A 14,584-nucleotide genomic window follows, 5' to 3' on the forward strand; every position below is an offset into this window, starting at 1 on the left:
AAATAAAATGTTTCTAAAACTTTTATTTTACAAGGTTTGCTTTAAAAATCACTTGTCCCGTACACAAAAAATTAGGATACCCCTTATCTAAATGTTACACAATTAAAATACCGTTTAAGATATACATATGTATAAAAATCTAGTATTATCTTACTTCCTCTATTTCTCAAAAGAAAATAATCACAGTTTACAACATAGGAGAAATATTATTACAACGTACTTCATGTAATAATTACGATGACTAAGACCGTCGAAAACAATACATTATACATTCTAATGTACATGTACATACAACATGCTATAACTGATAATATATTATAAGTACATCAGTTGCAAATATTAATTTTCATAATTAATTCATTGTATCACATGATCTTAAGAATACTGAATATAATACCAACTTATACAAGCACCAGTAGAATATCAATATAATATTACTATATACTTAATAATTATTTAAATTTTCCTATTTTTTATATTTGACACAGTCACCCAGGAATATATATATTAATAGAATCGTAGAAAACGCGAAGTAATAGTAATAACATAGACACTCTTCATTCCATGTGTACTTTACTCTCATTAAAATCTAATTAAAAGCGAAGATAACTGTTATAAATTTAGCGATATGCAAATTTTTAGCTTCACTCAAATACACGATAGCGATATGCATGACATTACAGTGCGTGATCATACAATATTCTAGTAATGTAACAGTGATCGCTCTATTGCTCTTTGGTCATTCCTGGGTGGGCATTTTCCGCATAAAGGACGTAGATTTCTCAAATTTCAGAAATTCTTGCAATATATAATACATAATTCTTAAACAATTAAACTTTCATTATCCTTGCTTATTAATGGTAAGTGTTACGATCGGCAATGGTAACTAAGTTTTGATGGCACTTGTTGTTTTCGAGATTTCTGCCGAAATAACAATATCCGTAATTGTAAGTACATTTTACAACTCTGTTTTCCACAACTCTCTGCAGCATACCGGACTTAACAAAATATACATGAAAGATTCGATAACAAAATTATAAAAGTATAAAGTAGGCGGTATCGCACGCAAGTACATATAAAAATTATGCATAAATTCGCTCGAATGATTCGTTATTTATTTGCTAAATAAATCCTCTTACTCAAGGAGACGTTCTTTGGTAGTTGCCAGCACCAGTTATACCGACAAAACACCCGACGAAGTTCCCTGTTAAATTTAATACCAATTAAAGGAAGTCTTCTGTGGATGTGACTGTTGCTTCTATCAGCAATCCGAAATCCAGTTCGGTGAGACTGGCTGTGTATGTATGTGTGTGTGCAAAAAGAAAAGTTACATATTATTAAGAATCCTTTTAATTTGTAATGTAATCGATCGCGTTATTAATTCTCTGCAAAATTGACCCTCACCTTTCGCGGTGAGCAGATCTAAGAAGGTGTCTAACGGCGACAGACGATCCTCCGAAGGGAACGCCGCTAAACCTAGAAGCGATTAACAAGTATGGTTATGCAATTTCAGTTTCGTCGATACACTTGACCCATATCCCACTCACTGTTATGATGATTACGATGTTGCAAGGGTCGACTGCCGACTCGATTTTGACTTTCTTCGCCGCACAGGATATTAGCGGCGTGTTCCCTGGCCCGCAGCATTAAACTGACCGGGTGCAGCCACTGGTTAAGCAGTCTCTTGGCGCGAGATCTTGGCATTAAGGACAGCAAGCCCAGCTTCTGAATGACATCCTTTTTTGCATCGCTCATATCTATACAAATAAGTCACAATAAAAATAAATAGGTCAACGCGTCTTATCCCAGACAACACAGGCCTGACTTAAGACAGAAGACTCTTCAAGACATCTTAAAGCCGTCTGTGAGTCCTTGTCAACAAGCCCTACAATCCTGCTTTAAAACGTAAACAGTAAGCAAGTTGATCAGTCACAGTCGTTCATTAGGAGAATAATCGACCATGGTTGGTTAATTCACTTGCGGTTTACGTCTTAACGCAAGGTTGTAGACAAAAGCTAAGTAAGATTTCTTTAAGATACCTTTTGTCCCGGTTTTAGGTCTCACGCTTCCTGGGATGTCTTATTATACTTGACATTTATGAACACTCGCAATACGCGAATACGATACTTTTTATCGCAAGGACGTACCGGCTAGAATAGCTTTGCCGACGTCGACCTGCAGTTCGAACACCGAGCGCTGAATGTACTGCAGAAACATGGAGTAATCGAGAGTGCGATAGCCGAGGTAAGTGAAAAACGACGCGAACCCCTGCGGTGCCGGGTAAGCGATACTCTCTATGGAATACCTGTATCGCTGCAAAAGCGTGAACAGCAACCACCGTCTGGCTTTGTCCAATTTGTCTCTGTAAAACGTAACAGTATTAGATAAAGAGTTCGATGTGATGAATTAAATCAATTTTTTCTTCATCTTCGCGACACAATTTCTATTTTGTTAAATATGAATTTCAGACCGTCTGGAAAGAAGTTCTCTTCCATATAGCGCGAAAGCTTGCGGCAATATTGCTGCAACGTTGCAACCAGTAAGTAAGAAATCAATTAACAACGTTATCACAATGATATTTTATAACATGTAACGTTTTTTTCAAACATGTAGTCCTTAATGTTGTGTATAACATCATTGTTAACGATATTTAAGCCAAACATGAGAAATAACATTTCTACGCGCTATGATTTTAATATTTAGGAATATTGTATCATCGAGTAACGATTTAGAAACATAAAATATTCTGACAAAATGTTTATAAAATCCGCATAAAATTCATATTTCAAATTGATTTAATGTTTCTTGTTTAACGGGTAATTATATATCAGCAGGCAAATGAAATGTTGCAACGATCGGGCTCACATAAGACCAAAGCCACGTTCTTGCTCAATCCTTGGATCGACGCCGGCTGCTCGGCAGAGTATCTGACAGAGCGTACGCGAGGCTTCCAATTGGGCCGCCACGTGCCTCGTGGCCATGGCGTGAACGTGCAACGCGGTGCAGGAGCCTCGGGTGAGCATAGTCGACGTGTGCGTGCCGTTCTTCAGGAGATACATGGAGAGTTCGCGCAAATTCACCGACACGATGTGCTCCTGCTTCGAGGCGGTGCAGCTTTCCGTCTCGTTAAACGGCAGATTCGAGTCCAACTTGATGCCGCGATTCACTATCAGGTCTCCGAGCGGCACTGCAACGAATCTGCAACGTCGTTCGTAAAGCAATAAGTATCACACGGTCATGCAAAAATCATATTGTAATATACAATGAATAAATGTCAAATAAATATCATGCATGAATAATAAATATTATACATACGTAACGGCGAATACATGACTGTTCGAACATGTGACAATATTGTTTAAGTTGTGTTAGGCAATGCGTGGATGAGATACATTCCTCGGTGAGGCATTTTACAAGCGAATACAAATGCACATTAATTCATTGTATCGTACGATTTATACGATATGATTTAGTCCTTGAATATTAAGATTATTTCGAGTTATTTCGTGTATGTGTGTGTATGTGAATTTTCGAAATCGGTTAGGTAAAACAAAAGGTAAAACAAAAAAATCATTACCACAACGTTATAATATACACAATGATATTTTTATAACACACAATGTGTTGAAATATATAGTTCTCAACGTTAGTTGGTGTTCACCGGGTGTGCGACCGATTCCACATCGGGTAATTCGAGGAGAAAAGTTACCCTCCACTCGGCGACATCGGAGTGCTACACCTGGACAGCGCCTCTGGTTGATAGCAGGCTAGAGAAACCAGCAGTTTCTCCGCGATACGGCCGGGGTTGAATCTCTGCTTGTCGCCGCCGTTTCTGCTCAGCTGATCCCACAGTCTGGTCCACAAATCGCTACGGTACGGTACGAGCCTCTGTTGCGGCGAGAGAAGCATCACCGACGTGTTCCAAAGTTTCTCGTGGCTCAGCGTGACACTCAGCTCGTTCACCTTGATGTCGAAGGTCTGATAATCCCCTATAGTGGTAACCGGCAAGAAGGCCAGCAAGGGGACGGTGTCCGTAAGAAGATTCTTCTGCACCAATGCGTAGGAGCTGCCTATGAGGAACTCCTGCATGAAACGCACGATGTCCAGGGAGCGCGGCTTTTCCGCGAGCACGGACACCAACTCGGCGACGATCTCCATGTCGTTCCTGTGGCAGAGAAAATAATGCAGTATCCCCAGCCGAGTCTCCACCGAGGTCTCTTTGCGGAAGACTCCGACGAGGAAGTCCGTGGGGATCGTCAGTCGGACGAGGTCCAAGGTGGGCAGGTCTATCGTCAACACGCTCGAACCGGAGCTCGGCAGCGAATTACTCCCGTCCGTGTTGTTACTGTTATGATGGGAGTTCCTCCTCGTCCCCTTGCCGGCGTTCTCCAGGTCGAATAACGGCACCAAGTAGGAAGCGCGAGACGACACCGACGGTGGCGGGCCGCACAGTATGTGGCAGCAGGGCTCGTGGTTCAGCCCGATCTCGAGGAAGTGCAGAAACAGCCCCGGCACGAACACCGCCATGTGGTGGTTCTCGTATATCGCGAAGGTCGGTCTCATGAGTTTCGCGCGCGACCACGGTATACCCGGTATCACGCAGTGGATCACGCAGCTGTGGTGCAGCAGGGTCACCGAGTACGCGAAGTGCACCGTGTTGGAGTCGTTGAGCGAGTTCAGCACGTGCTGCGGCGGCTGGACGGGCCGGTACAGGTAATGGTGGCAGACGCAGACCATCCCTTTCGAGTCCGACACCATAATGAGATCGAGAGAACAGTCGTGGACTCGCAGCGGTATCACGTCGTCCTCGTAAGTGCCGCAGTTCGAGGACGTCAGCAGTTGTGGCAAGTTCAACGGGATATTCAGCTGGAAGGACCCGGTGGGAATTGGAGCTCGGGCTTGCGATTTTTTTACTTTAAAAAGTCACGTTTATACGAAACTTATTGCTTGATCAGTGCGAGAAAATGGAAGATTCGTGTCGCAGGCGCCAGGTGGATATAAGTATTGTTATCTCGCTGAATTCTTACCACCGTTTCGTGAGGCAGGTCGTCGTGAAATTGAAGACCGCTGAGCGTGGGCCGCGAAGACTTGGAATTGTTCTCGTCCTCGGAGACTAAGCTCGCGGGGATTTGCCGATGATGTATGTGGTAGAGAACTTGATTGATCATGTCCCACTGAGCCCATATGAATGTTTTTACAAGCACCTCCGATTTCAGCTCATTTATCGGCCTCGATTCATTCACGCTTGTGTCAAATTGAACCGTGTATGTCAGGACACCTAGAAACAATGCGCGGTTTAAATTACACAAAATTGATATTCATAAGTACTTAACTTTATGTTCTAACACAACTTTATTCTCTTTGCCTTAAACGATCACTTTATTCTCAAATCTATACATAATATTGTGAATGTAATGATTCTAGTAAATTCTTATTCATAAGTAGAATTTACTTACATTCATGATGTATCAACATTAGGAACTTGTCTACACCAAGTTGCTCCTTTTCTCTGTACAAGAATTGCAATCGTACCTGCTTGGACTTCTCAATACCTAAATTATGCACTTTGGTATCATCGGTTGACAATTCAACAATAAATGCTCTGTAAAACTCTGCTTCACAGGCTGCATTATTATCACTTGAACTGTGCTTTTTAGGGGAATCATTTGTCTCTGAAGAACTCTTCTCTTTCGTTACATATCCTATTAACGTGTGGCTTTGGTTTATTGTAGCTTGAACGATATTTAATACCTCCGGAAAACGGTGTAATATCTAAACGATTGAAACATTGAATATTAAAGCAATATTAAAGGCACCTGTGTGGAGGAAGAACACTTACAGTATATATTTATTACCTGTAATTTATTGTCCAACTGGTCGTAACGGGCAATAACACTACACGATGTATACACGTCGTTTCCTTTCGATTCTTGCACCCATCCAACAAGTATCGACCCATCTTTCTCTTGTCCCAATAATTTCCATTGTTCCGCTGAAAAAACAAAAAGGATCATTCACCTAATATCAAATTCGGTATACTTAACAGAATAGTTTTGATATTAGTTGATACGTTCAATATATTTGCTTATGATAACTATGATGGTTACCTGTTTCAGCGTTTTCTATTAAGAGTGAGCATAGTTTTGCTGCAAGATTCTCCATTATATTCGTTAGAGAATTAATATGTGAGTAATTTACGTTCGAAGAAAGTTTCGATTGATAGTCCGCCGGGCGGTGTAAATAAACCGATCATATATGCGACTTTTGACACTTCCGTCTGCTTCCACTGTTCCTGTCGTCTGCTTGTTGCACGATGGCCTCATTTACGCCATAAAACATTTCTCTCCAGATACAGAAACGCTGAAAAGGTAGATGGGATCATAAACAAAGTGAATCACAGGTGAGTAACTCGGTGAATTTTACTCGCTAGCTGTGAGGCAAAGAGCGTAGTTAAAAAGAACAGACCTGTATTTTTGGATATTGGAGGGAAGGAAGGGAAAAAATTGGGTAGGAGTATAATACAAACAGTGCAGCTAATAAGCCAGATTCCTCCGTTTCATTCTTCCTCTTACTATTCCGTGAGAATTGCATCTGCTCGTTTTAACCAATTCAATCAAATTCCAGTCTTCTTGATTACATTGGAAGGACAAATACGGCAAAATTTCTGAGAAAAATGGTCGCTGGACGTGCGTTGCATTTTGTTTTCAAGATACCTGATCGTGGATTGACAGCGAAATTCTATCGCGAAATTCTTGGAATGAAGGTAATTTTTTTCGTTTTCCGAGCAATTAAATTTATTTTCAATGAATTATCGAATTCTTTTTTCTCTGCAGGTACTGAGACACGAGGAATTCGCAGAAGGATGCGAGGCTGAATGCAATGGGTGAGTAATCTGTCATTAGTCATGTAACAATAATTTCTGTGTAATACCACTTACACAGAATGACTCAAAGAAAACGGAATTTTTCCATTTTTTATTGTGTTGTTTATTAATTGTTACATTATGATTATATTTATTCTATTTTTAATAAATATATGTATATATATTTTATCTAATGATTGTATACAACCTATTGATGCATTCAATTATCTACTTATACAATTAATTATCATCACTTATAACATTATTTACAATTATACACTATTTCACCTTATTTTTTATATAACTGATGTTATATTTGCAGACCATATGGAAATCGTTGGAGCAAGACAATGATAGGATATGGTCCTGAGGATACACATTTTGTAATCGAGCTGACATATAATTATGGCATTAAGGAATATGAAGTAGGAAATGATTTTAAAGCCATCACAATTCGTTCAAAAGACATTATTGAAAGAGCCCGTGCTAATAATTGGCCAGTGCAAGAAGAAAATGGAAAATTTGTGATGCAAGCACCAGGTGGATACAAGTATCACATCATTAATGAACAACATCCTGCCGATAGCGGTAAATATAAAATAGATTGTCGAATTCTATAATTTTAATATTGGAAAATTAAAATATAAATTGGCTTGTAATATTATTAGTAACTTTTTTAAATATATTGATATTTTAAATAGATCCTGTGGAAAAAGTCACTTTATCCAGTTCCAATTTAGATAAAACCATTGCTTATTGGAAAGATATTTTGGGATTGAAGATATTTGATCAAAAGGATAAAAGTGTCCTGATGGGCTACAGTGAGGATCAAGCCAAGCTTGAGTTTGAAGACATAGGTGAGTTTTTATATAATATTTCAATTATTTTACTTTCTTACATACAAATTAAATTATTTCATTCAAATATCTAAACTGTATTACTTATTATCTATTGCTTTTATTATGTATTGTAATATAGGTACTGCAGTTAATCATGCAAAAGCATACGGACGTATTGCTTTCTCGGTACCGTTTTCGGAACAACCGAACATTCAGAAAGCTATTAAAGAAAGCGGAAATAAAATCTTGACTGACCTTATAACTTTAGATACACCGGGAAAAGCTTCTGTCAGAGTCATCATTCTTGCTGATCCAGTAAATATATAATGTTTGATAACTTAAACATTGATTCGTAAAATATGCTTCTGTACGTTAATAACTGGTTTGTTTCTAGGACGGGCATGAAATCTGTTTTGTAGATGATGAAGGATTTAGGCAACTATCGGTTCCCGATTATCCAAGTGAAGCAATTCTAAATAGATATATCAAGAAAGAGGCATCTGCTGTAGTAGATGATGCATAAACAATTACTCATTTTCTTATCGAAATATTATTTTTTAAATTAAATATACTATAAATATATACATATTGTATATAATTATCATTCTAATTTTAACCGATTTTGTTTCGTAAAATGACTTGTGTACATAAAAGGTAGCATTTCGTTAAATGGATGAGTAAGCATTTCACGAAAGAGTTAAATTTACAAATATTCTGCATACATATATAAAATGCTAGTGGTGATGGGATGTTAATATCAAAGAATCTAATACTCAAGTAATGCAAAATACCACAATGAAAAAGTGTAGATATGCAAATAAAAAGCATTATCCTGGAGGAACTCTGTTCTTTTGTAACAAATTGTACAAAAAATTAAACAAATTATATCTGTATATTTCTATATTTATATATTTCTATATGAACGAAATGAATTAAATTCGATTTAATTGTGCAGAATTGTGGCGTTGAAATTTAATGCGGCCGGAATGGAAAATCCGTGACGAAGGTTTATGACGAAAATGTAATTTTACGTAATCACTTCATTGAAATGGGAGCTATTAACGTTCTTAGATATGCGATAGTACTTTTTGTGACTCCGGCATTAATCAGCTTTAATCGTATTGAAAGCATTTATTTGTATCAGTGAACGGTCAATAGGTCAATAGCGTAATCTAACACATGCTTGCATTCCAAGAAAGCGTAGTACACATATCAAGAAGGAAAACTGATAAGTACGAAAGGAAGACGTGTTTATATTCATTATTTCATAGTCATCAACCAAGTAGTCAGTCAGTTTTCTCAAGTGTCGTAGTACTATTATCACTTCGATACAACAGTGATGAAGATCCAAATTTTGCTATTTCTCTTTGCTCTAACTGCCCTAACAAGTAAGTGACTTACATATAATATTCTTATATATCGTTACATATAAAATATAATTTCGTGTTTATATTTATACAAATTCTGAATTTATACACGGATGCCCTATAAGCACGTAATATTCTTAGAATATTATATGAATATTATTATTCATAATATTATTATATATTATATATTATTCAATATTATTCATATTAGTGGATGCACATATAACCATCTATTAATATTTCAGAATAGTACTTAATATTAAATAATATTACGCGCTTATAGAGTGTTGATATATTTTTCTCTAAAGCGAATTAAAGTTTTTAGCAGTGTTATTTATATTATAATTAACGATCGATAGTCGATACGTATTAATTCCACAATATTTGTTATTTTTTTTTAGTAATATAATAAAGTTTTAATAATACTCACACAGTTTATCCGAGGGACGTCCTGTGGACGTTTTCATGACGACCCTTAGAGGTCTGTACGGGTGGTAACTGGCGTAGTATAACACTAGTAAACTGATGAGCAATAAATTAATAAATTAATTAATAAATAGATAATATATGAAAGTAATAGTGGTAATTATCGTGTATTTGTCTGGTAAGCATAAATCTGCTTTCCATTTTTAGATGACGTAAACGCGGGAAAATTCAGTTTTCGAGGAAGAGGTGGCTCATGGGGCTCGCGAGGAGGAGGTGGCTCATGGGGCTCGCGAGGAGGAGGTGGCTCATGGGGCTCGCGAGGAGGAGGTGGCTCATGGGGCTCGCGAGGAGGAGGTGGCTCATGGGGCTCGCGAGGAGGAGGTGGCTCATGGGGCTCGCGAGGAGGAGGTGGCTCATGGGGCTCGCGAGGAGGAGGTGGCTCATGGGGCTCGCGAGGAGGAGGTGGCTCATGGGGCTCGCGAGGAGGAGGTGGCTCATGGGGCTCGCGAGGAGGAGGTGGCTCATGGGGCTCGCGAGGAGGAGGTGGCTCATGGGGCTCGCGAGGAGGAGGTGGCTCATGGGGCTCGCGAGGAGGAGGTGGCTCATGGGGCTCGCGAGGAGGAGGTGGCTCATGGGGCTCGCGAGGAGGAGGTGGCTCATGGGGCTCGCGAGGAGGAGGTGGCTCATGGGGCTCGCGAGGAGGAGGTGGCTCATGGGGCTCGCGAGGAGGAGGTGGCTCATGGGGCTCGCGAGGAGGAGGTGGCTCATGGGGCTCGCGAGGAGGAGGTGGCTCATGGGGCTCGCGAGGAGGAGGTGGCTCATGGGGCTCGCGAGGAGGAGGTGGCTCATGGGGCTCGCGAGGAGGAGGTGGCTCAAGAGGGGGTTCATCAGGTAGGCACAGGACAGGATCAAGCCCGATTGCGCATGGAAGTTCACCAAGTGGGCACATGACAGGATCAAGCTCGGCTGGACATGGAAGTTCATCAGGTGAAGACACGCGAGAATCAAAAGAAATCGAGTTTGTCCCAATCTTCTGACGTCGCAGTAGGATTATCATAAAGGTCGTTAAAAATCGCAGGTCAAGCTTCGCATCAGCAAAATAAAGATTCGAGCACGTCGTTCATACAGAGTGAAGGGGGAGGCGCTACTCGACCATGTGAGTATAATGTGGTAGCAAAGGTCAATTTCTGTAAAGCGATAAGGATGTTAAGATTTTGCACGTATTTCTTGTTACACTACATTTAATGTATTCTTTTGTCCCGTAGCTCAAACTAATCCTATACACACTTCCTTTGGTCCGCCGTCGGCACCGTTTGGCAACACAGGTATTAACGTGAGCATATATTTTACATAGACGATCCTCTGATCTTTTTATCATTTTTAATAAAATAATGAAATGTGTTATAGGCTGCTAGACGTTTTTATAATTTATATTCTTGTTTTGCGAAATACTCCCACTTCCTCTGTTATATGTATTCTTTCTCTATAAAACATAACTTCTATATTTTATTTTTTGTTTTTTATATTAGGAACATACACTGGAAGTCAAGCAGGAAAAATAGGTTTCACGACGGACAACAAGCAAGCTTCTCCCCTTAATAATCCTAATAATCCCTCGGCACCGCCGATAAGTCATCATTTATCGAAATCCACTGTGGTACCTTCGCAAAGCCATGGTGCGTATATTTTTCACCCGAAACAATTTATCGATTTACATTTTCTCCTCAAAGAAGTTTGCCGCCTGAAGTTTTTTTTATAAATAAAACTTTCGCTTCAATCTTTGAATCTATTATAAAAATACGCATACTAATTATAATTACTGTACACAACTGTACTCAAAATAATTATCACAGTTATATTATATAACAAATACGAGATAATTAATTGGTAATCATCACCCGAACTTTTTGCAGCCCCAACTTCCTTCGGCCAACCAAGTACGCCTTTCAACCCGTCGCATGGAGCAGTACCTCCGAGTATTCCTGCCTGGAGCAATCCGAGTTACACTCATCCGCCAGGCCCGGTCTCAACCAATATCGGATTTAAGGATCATTTGCGACCCACGTCGATGCCCGTTCCCTCCCATGTCCCTTCCGCGCCTCATCTGCATAATTCTTATCCTCCTTCCAGTTTTAATCAGCGTCCTCCACCTTATCCCGTTCAACCGTCCGGTTATCAACCTCACTCCACGAACAATCCCAGCCATCCTTTTCCTAGCCAACCAATCGGACACCCCGCCAGTTATCCGGCACACATTCCACCGCCTATGCCAGGCACGTTCGGCAATCCTTACGCTACACACCCAGTTGGCAACGCGTACACAGGACATAGCTATCCTCAGCAGCAATACATGCTGGCACAGCCAGCCGCGCAACCGTACATACCTGGACAAACGGTGATCATGGTGCCCGGTCAGCAAGACAACGGCAGAGGCTTCGGTCAGATGGTGAAGGAGGCTCTTGTGTTCTCCACTATCAACGCTGGCGTGAACAGGCTACTAAATCCATCTCCTCATCACCAACACTTTGTATCCGACAGCAGCAGACCAGCGAGCAGCAGTACTACGAGCGAAACGCATATTACTTATAACAATCATTATTTCAATGGCGTTCCTACGGATAACACACCCGCAATACCGCCCTCACCGAGTCAGGGGAGTGTCAGCTATTATCCTGCCAGTTATCCAAGTCCAGTGTCTAATCCAGCTATCACTCCGGGAGTATCGATCCCTACGATCGTCGGGAACAACGGTAACGTCATGAATTCAACTGGTGGTTCTTCGACGAGCACAACCGTAGGAGCTCATCGAGCTGTTGCTCCAAACGGACATCCCTCCAATACGATGAACAATCAAAGAATGTCGGATCAATGGGCCATGTCGCGATACAGGATATCGGATGAAGAATTGCGAACGTTAACCGAAGAGTTGTTCGACAGCCAGGAATTCGACACGTCCAAATACTTGACGTTGGATCTGCAAAGTCTATCTAGATCCCCGAATGTCACTGATGAAGCTAAAAACCCGTAAGTATCTTTACCTGGATATTTGGATCTTGGAAGGAAAAAGAATAAGTGTATATTTCTTGGAAGAGATAAAATCATTGTCCGTTTCTTCAGTCTTCAGTTTCTACAAAGGTCTTAGAACTTTTAAACATTTTAAAACGACTACTAAAATTAACTATGTATTAAATAGCTAATATTTTAATTACAAATAATGAAATTTATGACTGAACATGGAACATTTTCAGATTTCTGAAAGAAAGATGGTTTATTTATCTCTTCAGTTTTTAATTATGTGAATTAACTTAAGAAATATATTCTAATGTTTAAAAGATAAAATTTACGCTCGATCTTCGAAAATTCTAAAAAATTCGAACGCAACTACAAATTCTCCATTAGACAGATTACCAGATAAAAACTGAAGATGTAAACGACTTGATTCTTTTTTCTTCCTCGAGCGACAAATATAATTATTTAACTATTGCCACTTTTCACATTCGTGCTACATTTATATATTTGTTATTTTTAGATTAATTTCCGTGCAACCAGATATGTACGAATATCCGCCAATTTTGGCCATTCGAGCACTCTATGACAATTACGAACATAATTCCACCGTGAAAGAGAACCGTACTATCGCAGAGCGAAAGGAAGAAGACCTTCTGCTGGATGTGTTTCTGAACACGAATGTGATGGATAGAGCTATGAAATGGTTGTCGATTCGAGGTTTCATCGATCCGGACGATTTCGAGAGGAAAGACACTCTGCGGCATATTTGGTTCAGCCAATTTGACAGCTCCACTTCAGGATTCGAGCGTGTCTTCACGTCCGAAAGGTACGGTCACGACCTTCTCGGTGTGACGGACTGGATTTACTTCGAATATCAGGAATCCAAGAATCGTATCGATTACAAGGGATACGTCGACATCTTAAAACTAGGAGATGTGAGTCATTATATTATAATATGGGAAAAGAAAGCCAATATGTCCATATCTCTTCAATATTTTCAATTATATAAATCATCCTTCCTTTAAAGACCTGAAAATTTTTCAAGTTTAGTCATAAATTTCGTTACTTTGTAATTAAAATTAGCTATTTAATATGTAGTTAGTTTTGTGTCATTTAAAAATGTTTAAATGTTCTAAGATCTTCATAAAGACTGAAGACTGAAGAAATGGACATTGATTTTATTTCTTCCAAGATACAGATATAAAATATTTTAAATTGATAGATCGTATTTTACGGAGTATATTTACTTTCCAGAGCACCTCGTTAGTGAAGCTCAACTTCCAAATGGATGATGTTATCAGGCCGAATGCGACGATATTCATGGGTACGCTTCCAGAGCTTGAAATGTCCCTGTACACAATATGCTTTTTCGCTAGACCCAACGATTTGTGTCCTGTCTCTCTTGGTGGCAAGAAATTCAATATTTACACACATTCGTTTAGATATTACGGGAAAGACCTGATAGATCTCGCACTTCCCATTTTCTAATCTTATTATCGCATAAATAAATGTTGCAACATGTGAAAGTATTGAGTGTAATATACGTGAGTGTAATTTTAGTAAGAATTCTGATTAAATATATCTGAAAAATTATATTGTAGAATGTGATTAATTTCTAATGAAATTAATCTTGTTTGATAACGTAATAAGTTTAATTACAATAAAATAAACGTAAATAATCCGTATGTGTTGTAACTTAATTTAACAAAAAAATATTTTTATGTTTTTGAGTGAAGATGGTAGTATTAGTCATTAGATTATAGTTAGAAACGTGTAATGTATTAACATTTAATCAAAATAAAAAAAAATTTTTTTTTAACATGATTCGTGATTATATCACCATTTGTTTAAACAACTTGTAATTTTGCACGGGCGTATCTCACTTTAATGCCGTCTTCTCAAGGATGCAAAATTCAGTTTTTTCTGTAACAAAATATTAATTGTGAAATATTAATAACACAATTTATATTATAATTTATGAAAAAATATATCCTAAGGCATTTTAACGTATCTCAGGTCTGCAAAAAATATTTACATGCTCATAGAAGAATTCGTTCGAGCGTTTATTACAAAAGTATTGA

The 14,584-nt window shown here is 39.0% G+C and overlaps 3 protein-coding genes across 5 annotated transcripts; 2 read left to right on the plus strand and 1 right to left on the minus strand.

The window, feature by feature from the left end:
- Nucleotides 1-3: 3 nt before the first annotated feature.
- LOC106741475 (protein pigeon) lies at nt 4-6,330 on the minus strand. Of its 2 annotated transcripts, XM_014613551.1 has the most exons (10): nt 6,108-6,330; nt 5,856-5,992; nt 5,457-5,772; nt 5,028-5,278; nt 3,710-4,866; nt 2,866-3,198; nt 2,148-2,362; nt 1,548-1,757; nt 1,405-1,476; nt 4-1,294 (listed from the first exon to the last, which is right to left on the minus strand). In XM_014613551.1, exons 1-10 carry the CDS (start codon nt 6,160-6,162, stop codon nt 1,224-1,226), a joined length of 2,817 nt encoding a protein of 938 aa, XP_014469037.1. In that variant the 5' UTR covers nt 6,163-6,330; the 3' UTR covers nt 4-1,223. The 2 variants fall into 2 exon arrangements, with proteins under 2 accessions (XP_014469037.1, XP_014469038.1); XM_014613552.1 differs by lacking the exons at nt 5,457-5,772; nt 5,856-5,992; nt 6,108-6,330 and having other exon boundaries at nt 3,710-4,913; nt 5,028-5,272.
- A 45-nt stretch (nt 6,331-6,375) lies between these two features.
- Nucleotides 6,376-8,538, plus strand: LOC106741476 (glyoxalase domain-containing protein 4). Of its 2 annotated transcripts, none has more exons than XM_014613554.1 (7): nt 6,376-6,400; nt 6,625-6,763; nt 6,834-6,883; nt 7,185-7,450; nt 7,564-7,719; nt 7,841-8,016; nt 8,096-8,538. In XM_014613554.1, exons 2-7 carry the CDS (start codon nt 6,674-6,676, stop codon nt 8,222-8,224), a joined length of 867 nt encoding a protein of 288 aa, XP_014469040.1. In that variant the 5' UTR covers nt 6,376-6,400; nt 6,625-6,673; the 3' UTR covers nt 8,225-8,538. The 2 variants fall into 2 exon arrangements, with proteins under 2 accessions (XP_014469040.1, XP_014469039.1); XM_014613553.1 differs by lacking the exon at nt 6,376-6,400 and adding an exon at nt 6,477-6,507.
- Nucleotides 8,539-10,276: 1,738 nt separating this feature from the next.
- Nucleotides 10,277-14,096, plus strand: LOC106741285 (poly(U)-specific endoribonuclease homolog; the record flags this gene model as incomplete). Its single annotated transcript, XM_014613096.1, has 7 exons — nt 10,277-10,481; nt 10,573-10,650; nt 10,760-10,819; nt 11,024-11,170; nt 11,408-12,518; nt 13,024-13,438; nt 13,758-14,096. Coding segments are annotated over 7 exons (2,250 nt in total), but the record flags the coding sequence as incomplete, so codon positions are not given.
- Between the last annotated feature and the right edge of the window lie 488 nt (nt 14,097-14,584).

The sequence above is a fragment of the Dinoponera quadriceps genome, unplaced genomic scaffold, assembly GCF_001313825.1.
Source record: "Dinoponera quadriceps isolate SergipeBrazil2010 unplaced genomic scaffold, ASM131382v1 scaffold405, whole genome shotgun sequence".
Classification (NCBI taxonomy): Eukaryota; Metazoa; Arthropoda; class Insecta; order Hymenoptera; family Formicidae; genus Dinoponera; species Dinoponera quadriceps.

Bases quoted from the DNA above. Each gene is read 5' to 3' on its own strand.
- LOC106741475 (XM_014613551.1), bottom strand. From the start codon at position 6,162: ATGGAGAATCTTGCAGCAAAACTATGCTCACTCTTAATAGAAAACGCT. The intron at 5,279-5,456 runs GTAAGTAAATTC...CATTGTTTCTAG, and splicing joins AATGTTGATACATCATGAAT to GTGTCCTGACATACACGGTT. The intron at 1,758-2,147 runs GTACGTCCTTGC...TTATTTGTATAG, and splicing joins CGGCAAAGCTATTCTAGCCG to ATATGAGCGATGCAAAAAAG.
- LOC106741476 (XM_014613554.1), top strand. From the start codon at position 6,674: ATGGTCGCTGGACGTGCGTTGCATTTTGTTTTCAAGATACCTGATCGT. The intron at 6,764-6,833 runs GTAATTTTTTTC...TTTTCTCTGCAG, and splicing joins GCGAAATTCTTGGAATGAAG to GTACTGAGACACGAGGAATT. The intron at 6,884-7,184 runs GTGAGTAATCTG...TTATATTTGCAG, and splicing joins TGCGAGGCTGAATGCAATGG to ACCATATGGAAATCGTTGGA.